The sequence below is a fragment of the Phragmites australis genome, chromosome 2 (assembly GCF_958298935.1).
Source record: "Phragmites australis chromosome 2, lpPhrAust1.1, whole genome shotgun sequence".
Taxonomy (NCBI): domain Eukaryota; kingdom Viridiplantae; phylum Streptophyta; class Magnoliopsida; order Poales; family Poaceae; genus Phragmites; species Phragmites australis.
Genome location: NC_084922.1, coordinates 8845049 through 8856573, shown reverse-complemented (window position 1 = coordinate 8856573; position 11525 = coordinate 8845049). Strand labels below are relative to the sequence as shown.

At 46.1% G+C, this 11525-nt stretch overlaps 1 protein-coding gene across 1 annotated transcript; it reads left to right on the top strand.

The window, feature by feature from the left end:
* Nucleotides 1-299: 299 nt before the first annotated feature.
* LOC133909829 (cytokinin dehydrogenase 1-like) lies at nt 300-2785 on the top strand. The gene is made up of 4 exons (XM_062352378.1): nt 300-926; nt 1414-1826; nt 1934-2199; nt 2282-2785. The coding sequence occupies exons 1-4, from the start codon at nt 335-337 to the stop codon at nt 2568-2570; spliced, it is 1560 nt and encodes a 519-aa protein (XP_062208362.1). The 5' UTR covers nt 300-334; the 3' UTR covers nt 2571-2785.
* The last annotated feature ends 8740 nt before the right edge of the window (nt 2786-11525 follow it).

Below are 11525 nucleotides of genomic sequence, written 5' to 3'. Positions count from 1 at the left end.
TGATCAGTACATTTTACATACAATCTAATGTACACACGTATACTCATAAGTTTTAGCATGTATTGATTTTTCAGTGGTCAAACAATATAAAACAATAGAAACAAAATAAGCAAAAGGAAAAGGAAACAAGACTAAAATAGACGGTATGTACGGCATCAACTTTCCTTACTAAAGTAGCTTTACAAGTAAATGAAACGTAACAAATTTTGTAGCAAAGGCAGCATATCACACGTATATGTTGCTCCATCTCCTATATATATACGGGTGCAAACGCCTCATCTAATTACCAACACATCACGCCTCTCTTGCAGATTAAGCTCGATTGGCATTGATAATGGCGGTGATTTACCTGCTGTTAGTTTCGCTAATCGCCTCCTCTCATGCACAAGGCACGTACGGCGATCGTCCCTGGCCAGCCACCCTCGCTACGCTCGCGGCGGACGGCAGGCTCCGGACCGACCCCAAAGCCACTGTGCCAGCCTCGATGGACTTCGGCAACATCACGACAGCGCTCCCGGTGGCCGTGCTCTTCCCGGCGTCCCCAGACGACTTGGCTGCGCTCCTGAGCGCGGCGTACTCCACCCCGCAGTGGCCGTACACCGTCGCGTTCCGCGGCCGCGGCCACTCCATCATGGGGCAGGCCTTCGCCCCCGGCGGTGTGGTCGTACACATGCCATCCCTGGGCGACGCCGCCAGCCCACCGCGCATCAACGTGTCCGCGGACGGCCAGTACGTGGACGCCGGCGGGGAGCAGATGTGGATTGACGTGCTGCGCGCGGCGCTAGCGCGCGGGGTGGCGCCGCGGTCGTGGACGGACTACCTCCACCTCACCGTCGGCGGCACGCTCTCCAACGCCGGCGTCAGCGGCCAGACTTTCCGGCAAGGCCCCCAGATATCTAACGTGTACGAGCTGGACGTGATCACTGGTACGTACACGCGGCGCACGCAATATCCATGAACCACGCCAACAAGCAACCGCTAGCTTCTAGTTAATTACGTGCCATACCTACCTGCATAAACTGCAGTTGCTTGTTCTGGTTCAACTCGCCACCATCTAAACCCGATTAATTCTGTTAACTACAGATCAAATTATATATTTAAGATTACATGCTTTCTAAATTTGAGACACTTGAAATTTAAAAGTTGAGATCAAATGATAAAGGCCGGCTGCAGGGGTTAGGATTAAGGGTTTCGGGATTTGGATTGTCCTCAATGTACTTAGAGGAGGCCCGAGGAGAAAGGTTGGCCTGACGGAGGAGACGGACGCGGAACGGAGCACGTCTTTAACTAGATTTGCTGGCTCGCACCAATGTGTTGACCTTGGCATTTCCCGTGGTTAATCACTTTTAGTTTATGCCCTTGATTGTTCGTGTTGACTTTTCCCTGACCGGTGCAACACTCGCGTGCGAGCAGGCTACGGGGAGATGGTGACGTGCTCCAAGGAGCTCAACGCTGACCTGTTCGATGCCGTGCTTGGCGGGCTCGGCCAGTTCGGCGTGATCACCCGCGCCCGGATCGCTCTCGAGCCGGCGCCGTCGCGTGCGCGGTGGGTGCGGCTCGTCTACACCGACTTCGCCACGTTCACCTCCGACCAGGAACGGCTCATCGCCCCGCGGCCGGACGGCGCGTTCGGGCCGATGAGCTACGTCGAAGGGTCGGTGCACGTGAACCGTAGCCTCACCGGTAGCCTGAAGACCACGGGGTTCTTCTCCGACGCCGACGTCGTGAGGATCGTCGAGCTCGCCGCGGAGAGGAACGCCACCTCCGTGTACAGCATTGAGGCCACCCTGAACTACGACAACGCCACGGCTGCCTCTGTGGATCAGGTATTTCGGTTAACACATATAGTAGTTACCTCATCATGCATGGATCGTGGCACACTGTGAGAACGTTCATATGGATCGTGTCAACGTATGTCTGGCGTGGCATGCAGGAGCTCAAGTCCGTGCTCGACGAGCTAAACTTCGAGAGGGGGTTCGCGTTCGAGCGTGACGTGAGCTACGTGGAGTTCCTGGACCGGGTGCACAACGAGGAGGTGGCGCTGGACAAGGTCGGGATGTGGCGAGTCCCGCACCCATGGCTCAACCTGCTCGTGCCGCGGTCGTGCATCGCCGACTTCGACCGCGGCGTCTTCAAGGGCATCCTCCAGGGCACCGACGTCGCCGGGCCGCTCATCGTGTACCCCGTGAACAAATCCAAGTACGTAACGGACGCACACTTCACAGTTCAAGTGTCTCTCGAACGATCAGACGCCTGACTTGCATGTCTGACTCGCTCACAGGTGGGACTACGGCATGTCGGCGGCGACGCCGGCGGAGGACGTGTTCTACGTGGTGTCGATGCTGTTCTCGTCGGTGGCGAACGACCTGGTGCGGCTGCAGGCGCAGAACCGGAGGATCCTGCGGTTCTGCGACCTCGCCGGGATCGGGTACAAGGAATACCTGGTGCACTACACGAGCCGCGGCGACTGGGTCCGGCACTTCGGCGGCAAGTGGGGTTGGTTCGTGGCGATGAAGGACAAGTACGACCCCAAGAAGCTGCTCTCCCCCGGCCAAGACATCTTCAACTGATCGATCACCGCTAACTCGCGTATACTTTCAAGGATTAACGTCTTGATTGTATCAGTTATTTTATACCAGATGATTGATCACGTATACGTACTAGATGTGAACATGTTCCTGGTTTTTTTCTTTCAAACTCGTCGTTACTTCTTCACTTGTGAACGGAAAATGTAAAAAAAAAAAATCAATAGCGTCAGTCGTGAAAGATTTTTGTTTCAATCAAAGTTAATCTCGACGTGATTCCCCGTAAAAAAAAAATAGATAGATAGATAGATAAAAAAGGTTAAATTTCTTCTGTGCCTTTACAATTTAGCCCGTTTTGAAAAATACCACACAAAGACGGATATCAGGCTGGTGCTATTATAATTTTGCTCTAGTTAGAAGCATGCCATTTTAGACCCCTCTAAAGCCTTTGGACCCACTTGCAGTATATCATATTTCGGTATGGACTGAAATACCCCTCTCAGCACTCCAACCTCACCGCCACGGTTGTCACTGCATCGCCGCTGGCGTGGATGCCGAGCCCTGGAATGCCTAGGCCCACGCCACCTCCGCACTACTCGGCAAACACCTCAAACTCAACGCCAGTGCGGCCAAAGGCCATGCACCCAAGGCGGAGACCTCAAATTCAACGCCGACGCGGCCAGAGGCCATGCACCCACGGCGGAGACATAACGCAAATCGACGGCACCATCGGTCGGACAGAGACACGCACAGCTCAATGGCGACACGGCCAGGCAAAAACATGGGCACAATGGCACGAAGGCCAGGCACAAACTCAGAGCACCCAGCTGGTGACATACCTCATCCAGCACGGCGGAACGACGGCTCATCGGCACGGGCTTCAATGGAGGTGGCAGCAAGGGAGGCTTTGCCCTTCTTACGTCTAAGGGCGGCTGCATCAATGGAGGTGGCGGCGAGCGTTCCACCGCTCTCCTCTCCTCTACGCCCATCGGGCAGCAGTGCACGTAGAGGTAGGCAACAACAGGGGCGTTGCTGCTCTAGTCGAATTTCCACAGTAGCAGGGGCGCCACCACCACGATTGTGATCTTCTTAGGGGACTTTTAGGACTGCGGCGTAGGCGCACCAATCAGCGGGGCAGAGGTGGCATGGGCCCGACATCCAGGTCCTGCTCCAAGCTTCAGCGCAAAGAAGCCACTGCCAGAGACGACGCACCAGGCGACCCGATCTGCAGCACCGCCGATTTGACGCCCACTGACGCAAGATGAGAGCGACGAGCCTTTAAGTGGGCCCAAGGGCAATTAGGTCCTTACAAAAATACAGTAACCTACAGGTGGGCTTAAGAGTAGAATAGCATGTTTTGAAGTCAGGCAAAATCATAATGGCACCAACCAAGTAACACATATGCGTAGTATTTTTAAAAAAAAAGACAATTTCATAATAGCACGGATCAAATTAACCCATAAAAAAATAAGTAAATCTCGAAGCTAGTGATGTTTCTTCAGTTTGCACGTATTCTTTCGATGGCATCGTCATTTCTATAAAATACAATTTTGTTACGTGATTAATCAGCTAGCATTTGACAACTGACATCAACAAGATCATGTCATCCGGTCGGCTGATGATAAGTAGAATACTCCAGTTGACCAAATTAAGCTTTGCTTTTCTTGTTTTCTCAGCATTTACCACATTCATGCACTTGAATAAAAGCTAATTAAGCAACAATGTTGACTTGAATAAAGGTGGTCGTAGATTATTAGTTACCAACACACATACGCAAGCCCAGGCTAGAGCCTGTCACTAGATTACACAAATCAACATCAGCAACTACTTCCTTTCTTAAAAAAGAAAAAAAAAGATTATCATGAGCATTCCGACCAAACAACAAACATATATGTCAAAGAAAGCAACAACATGCTCATGTGTTGCATATTTTAAAACAAATCATCCAGAGCAAGCTACACGGACAATTAGACCTTCACGTCATTTGTATATATGTGCATAACCCGTGGGCAGAATCAATTTGGGCGTGTTTGTTTCCGTGCATCAAATTAACATTGCCGGAGTCAATTGGAGTTAGGCAGTCTACATGTCACACGGCAGGGTTGGGGTCTTGGGGAGCTCCGCTCGTAGTACAAAGCTACACGCTTGGTCTTCCGCTGCGCGAGCGCGATCCGTGCATCCACACAGACACGGCCATACACCTTTTCTGGACGTGTCAGAAGCCTCCACGGCATGGCACGCATCTCAAGTGGCATTTTAAGGGAGCCGCGTGGGAACATGATATCAGGATTACATCACTTGTCAGGCCTCAGAAATTGGCCATCTGTTTTTCATCAGCACTTAACTTAAGAGCCGTTAACATTATAGGTATTGTTAAAGCTGTCTAAATTGGCCGAATCTCTCGCCGGCATGAGGTCCATTTAAAGATATCTAAATGTGTCGTGTTTATTAGACCGGTCCAAAACACAACACTATAGACACGATCTAAACACGGCACGGTCTGAGGCTAGACGGGTCAGATCCGCACGGCACGAGGTCCCGGGCCGAGCCTAGGCCAAGCGCGCGGCACAGGCACGGTCCAGCCTAAGCAGGGACGAGCACCGCTCGAACCGGCCCGGGCACGTGGCGACCCGGCACAACACGCGGTGACCCAGACGGCATGACCAAGCGGGCACACCTGGGCCGGCTGTAGCCGTTGTGCGTGGACCCGACACGCGAAGGCACGCAGGGGCACGGACGGCACACAGGAGCTTGCAGGTCTAACAGGTTAAATGGGCCTGGAACGGCCTGTTTAACCTGTTAACCTGGTATTTTTAAATTTTATAGCCGTTTTGTGGCCGTTTGAGCTCCAAAAATTTAAAAAAATTGAAAAAAATCACTATTTTTCACCTATAAATAGAGGATCACCTTGCCCTTCCATTGCACACTAGCAACACCATTTGCTCTCTTGTTTTCTCTTCTCATTCTTGTCTCAAAATTTTTGAGGATTAGTGATAATTTGGCAAAATTAGTTTGAATTGTTACAAAAAATCTGAGCAATTCCGAAACCGTCATCCTGCTGTGTTGACGTTGAAGAAATATTGGTGATTTTTTTGCATTGTTATTCATTCGTGTTTAGTTATTAGTTTTATTAATTGATTATTTCTAACTCTGAATATTTGCATTTTTTTAAGTGACATTCGACATTGATCATGGATGCCGGTGATCATGATCATAATACATTCATTGATCATGATTTTTTTTCTCCAAGGACTCACAGGGAATTACGGCACCTTTGATACCAGTGCTGCAGGTGATAATAGACCCGACGGTGAACCTCCGGTTGGTTTACATGCAGGTGATGCAACAACACCTCCATCATCAGGCTCTACAAGTGCACACGTATCAGCAAGCATCGGCTCTAAAAGATCAAGAGCTGGTACTTTCGAAGTCTAGCAAGACTTTGAAAGGTTCTACACAGAGGAAGATGGGGTAAGTGTCAGGTATCCTAGGTGTTATATTTGCAAACATGAATTATCTGCAAAGCCCTTAGGTGGAACGGGACATTTGAAGAGGCATGCCACAACTTGCAAGCGAAAGAGTGGAGCAGTCATAAAGCAGACGGTGCTGCAATACAACCCCGACAGCTTTGTTCGTCATTGGGAATATGACTCTGCCAATGCTCGAAAAGAGTTATGCTGCTTCATTGCAAGAGCGAATTTACCACTCAATGTCGGTGGGTCTCCTGTATTTGAAGATTACATTAAGTAAGATCATAATCCTAAGTTCACGCATGTTTCTAAATAGACAACTAGTAGGGATATGGTAAAATACTACAATACGTGTTGTAGCAAGCTTAAAGAAATGTTGCAAACATGTACATTTTCAGTTATTCAATGTTTATAGTAAATATGAAACAAAGTATGCTAGAGTTCGCCTGCAACGACCTCCACTAGCACCCACAATAAGTAAGAAGACCATAACATGGAAAAATATTTGGTGCAGGTTCTTCATCAAGAAGTCCATATTCTTTATCACAATCGTTTACGAGCGCTGGGATTTCAGCATCCGGAGATGAGCTAACAACCTTCATCGACAACGACGTTATCAACCATGAACAAGAAAATTTCAATATACTGCAATGGCGGTATGAGCACAAAACGAATTATCCAGTGCTTTCACTGTTATCATGAGATTTGTTAACGGTCCTTGTATCTATAGTTTCTTTAGAGGGTGCCTTCAGTCTTACTGGAAGGATAATCAAAGAAAGAAAAATAAGTCTTAGAAAATACTCATCATAATAAAAGAATAGGAACAAGCTGAAGCGCGAATGCAACACACTGTAGAGAAAACTGAGCTTGAATATTCATTCAAAAATTTGTATCTAGATGTTGATGATAATGCATAATTTCCAAATTTCTGAGCTAGGTTGTACTCTTTTTTCTTTTGCTAGAAAGGTTTTTAATGAGACAATCTATCAATAAAAGTTTACTTTTAGAATTAAATAGTTGAGTACTCGTGCGTTGCAACGAAAACAAAAATAGCACAAGATGACATCAAGCATATGCAGAAGCTATTGCTTACATCAATGGATCTAGAAGTGATTCTCTATTGTAATGACCTCACAACTCAATAATTGGCAATTTGTCATGAAATGAAATGAGAAACCCCAATATTACTCGACATTTATGTAATACTGAACAAACGAATGATGAAATGTGACCCTTGAGCGGTCAAGATAGAGAAATGGAGATATGATGAGGTGATTACTTAACAATATGAAAGGTACTGGATAATATTGATCGACAAAGCTAAATAACTCAATAACCCATGCACAGTTCTGTTGTACATAACTCCATCACATTGAAAATTAATCCCCACAAAAAAGTTGCACAGTTCTGTTGTACATAACTCCATCACATTGAAAATTAATCCCCACAAAAAAGTAAAACAAATAAAGGCAAAGGAAGGCATGCAAACATAATCATGCAAGAGGCGAAGAAAGAGTAAGATCATTCTTCTAAAAAAACTAGAATACGTGCTGATATGAATTTGAAATGTCGAAAGAAGCATGGGCTACATGAACTCTGTGGTGAAAGTTCCACTCTATAGTATTTCTTCACATTAAATATGATAATGTAAGTAGTAGGGACCCTGTTAACTAAGATTAACATAGGTTCCTTGTTTTAAAATTCAGTTTTAATTACCTCTCTCTATCTAGGTATCTTATATTTATTTTACTAATAGTACAAGTAGTACAAAAGAAACACCAAATAGTAGACCTCATACTGATAAACAAACTTGCACACATAAATGAAGAATAATAAACTCAGGCGAGTAGCTCCTATACAGGCGAAGTAAACCCTAAAATGTAACTCATGAAGAAGAAAAGGCATAATCGGAAGTTTTTCATACTCAGAAAAGCAAACCCAGGGCAGGAGAAATATGACTTTAGAGACTTGGACATAATATCAAATGTAACAGAACCATGCCTTATAGAAAATCTACAAAAATGTCACACTGTCATAGATCCAAAAAAATGACTACACAGACTATTGGTTTGTGGTGGTCATCTAACACTAACCCAGCATTATTTTGTTATAGTGGAATACCCGTGTGTTGCAACGAGAGACAAAATTTACATGCGTTAACATTGTTGACTCTTCTGAAACTAGCCATCGTCGTTGAAGTATATTTCAAGCTATAACATTGTTAACATTATTAAAGCACTACAAACACTAAAGTCACTATTCTGAACACCATGCAATACACCATCGTACAACCAAGTTTACATCCTTATCCGAGTATACACTGAACATTCATAACAAAAAAAATACAAACAATTTGAGAAATAAATACTGCACCATCCTCGTTGAACCAATTCAAGCAATATAGCTTGCACAAACGAAAACTAATTATTAGATACATCACATCAAAGATAAACGAAGTATAGCCAGCAACTATAAATCTAAGCCATTCAGCAACAAATGAGGATCAATTACCGCAAACCATTGGAAACCAGCAGGAAGGACAATATTGCAAGCCAACCTGACAACATGCAAACAAGAAAGCAACTACCACCACCAAACTCGATGAAAACATCTCAATGATAACATAAACCGGAGGCACAAGCTTCCATGGCAACACAAGCCATAGAACACACGATTCAACGGCCAAGACGCAAACGCTGGCCAGAACTCCCACAGCTTGATGACCGGGGCACATACATAGCAACTCAGCAGCGGCATAGCATAAAAGCTATGCACCCACAATGGACACACTTGCAAAAACAATCTCAACGCGGCGCGGCAACTCTGGCCATGCACACACAGCAGACACACCTACAAAAACAATCTCAATACCGGTGCAGAAACCCAGCCCATACACCCACAGCGGACACACCTACAAAAACAATCTCAATGCCGGCATGGCAACTCTGACCATGCACCCCCGATGGACACATGCAAAAATGATCTCAACAGCACGGCGGCAGTCTGGCTATGCACCTACGACGGACACAAGTGCAAAAACGATCTCAATAGCATGGCGGCAATCCGGCTGGAGCACTTCAACATACACAGCACGGCAGTTAGTGGGAGCACCATGGCCTGCTTGACATGATGGCTGGCGGCAACCTCTTGACGGCAACGACCTGATGGCCGGTCAAAGCACCAACACTTCAATGACATCAGACATACGTACGCACATGTGAGGAACCGCTTAAATAATATTCTAATTAATCACCAGGAGGATCATTATTCATAATCACAATCTTGATGATTAACCAGAATATCATCCCGATAGTCCCGGCATATGTTTTGTGCCCAAGATCGGAACACATGCCTTCCCAACATGTACATCACAACAAAGCTTAAGAAAGAGCAAGTAATTAACATTATATTACAAGTTCTTAAGCATGCAACAAGTTAACAAAATTTACAGCAAAAGAGAGCTAGGAAGAGACTAAAACCTACCCAACTCCTAACCAACAAAAGAACTAAGCAGCGGAAGACTAAAAACTATACAACAAAAGGATATGGAGCCACATGCCCTTAGGCTCCATACCAGAACACTGAGTTCAGAGTAGAGTGTGCTACTCCTGCCCACCACCCTGATCGGCAGGCACAAAGTAGCCAAACATCGCCCCCTCCTCGTCGACCTATGAACCTGCATTAACTTAAGGGCAGCACCCTGAGTACGAAGGTACTCGCAAGTCTTACAGAATATGGGTATATAATATCCCGACTCCAAGGATCATGCATTGAGCTGGTAGTAAGAGTACGTCACAAGGTTAAGTAAAACGTATGCGGTAAGCAACCTAGACATATGTGTGAGCAACTGACTTAACCAACATATATGAAATTACCCTGCAACTACCAACTGGTCATATGAATTGAAACCACATTAGTATCAATGTATAACAAGTGACATCTCGACCACCTCCCACATATCCGAACCACAAATCACATATCCGAAACATACAACCGAACCAACCATGAGAACTCTATGACCGAGTGCAAATGAAACAATAGCATGCTCATGACCGAGAGCGCGGCAGTTCGAACAGTTTATACACCCTGCAGGGGATACTCCTGGACCCACACAACACGAGGACCATACGGCTTGTGTCACCCGCTAAAGTGCACACAAGGGGGGTACTCATGACAACCTTTCCCAACCAGCCCCAACCGTGTGGTGCATGCATCGCTCGGCGCTGCGATACTAGAACTACTCCTGGAGCAAACTAGTACCGCTTACAAGCCTGCCCGCTCACACCATCGATGTTCACGCCCACAAAGCCACAGCTGCGAAGGTATTCGGCTCGCCTTACCATTAGATCGGTATGTGGTGAGTAAGGTAAGTGATAAAGTCAACTACCTCGACGATCGGTCTTAAACGATGCAAGCGGCCTACGGTGTCTGAGTTCCCTTCCTGAACTACCCCTGGACTTTCCTTGAGGGCAGATGACACCCCTAACATCACCTATATCTCGTCTCATACTCACCACTCGACCAACCAACATCATCGACCCAACATTGTAATCATTGTGAAGGTAATTAACCTATAACTCACGAACGATGGGACGTTCCACCGCTCGACTTCTACCGAGGATCTATGCATTGCTAAGCATCTCACATCACTTTTAAGTTAGACCTTAGCATGATTAAATGCAGGCTACAAGGATATAGATCAACAATACATCAAGGTAGTATCTACCCATCAAAACCCAGCATTGACTTCATATACATGCAAACCTATACATAAGCATAATTTATCAATATTTAGACTCAATTCAATACGACAAAGGTGCAATATGATAGATGCTTGTCTTGATGTTCAGGTGACTGCCCAAAATTTCCTTCGCTCTCCTAGAACATTGGCTTGATATTCTCTAAAAAGAATAACGCGTGCAATGCCACGAGTATGGATGAAATGCAACAATGCATGCCATAGGATGCGCAAAACATGTTAAAAGTGCAAACATGCGAGCTAGAACAAAATCGGGACTCAAACCAATTTGAAAAGTTGTTGAAAGTGTGGAACCTCCAGAGAAATCTCCGGAACCTCCAGACATATGCGGACTATCTGCACAATTGTGTGGAACATCCGGACATTGCACAACTCAGGCAAACTCCGGACTATCCGGACTTTTCTCCGGATACTTCAGACATGTGCGGACCCTCCGGACTTTTGTCCGGACACTTCGGACTTGGACTGAAAATGTGTTTTTCGATGATTCATCGATCGATTTAACTCCAAACTTGAATCTATACTGCATACACTGCGCATATACCATACCAAGGGTTCTAGACTAACTTTGCAGCTTAACCCTAAGAAAATCTTGAATACAATTCAAATTGCCATTTTTCCAAAAATTGCGGACCCTCCGCACTTTGGTGCGGAACTTCTGCACATGTGTGGACTATCCGCACTTTTATGTGGATACTCCGCACTTCCCAGAACTTCTCTGATTTGGGGAAAAAATTGCCAAATCAAAATGTGATCTTTTCCAAGCTAAAG

Bases quoted from the DNA above. Each gene is read 5' to 3' on its own strand.
- LOC133909829 (XM_062352378.1), top strand. From the start codon at position 335: ATGGCGGTGATTTACCTGCTGTTAGTTTCGCTAATCGCCTCCTCTCAT. The intron at 927-1,413 runs GTACGTACACGC...GCGTGCGAGCAG, and splicing joins CGAGCTGGACGTGATCACTG to GCTACGGGGAGATGGTGACG. The intron at 1,827-1,933 runs GTATTTCGGTTA...CGTGGCATGCAG, and splicing joins CGGCTGCCTCTGTGGATCAG to GAGCTCAAGTCCGTGCTCGA.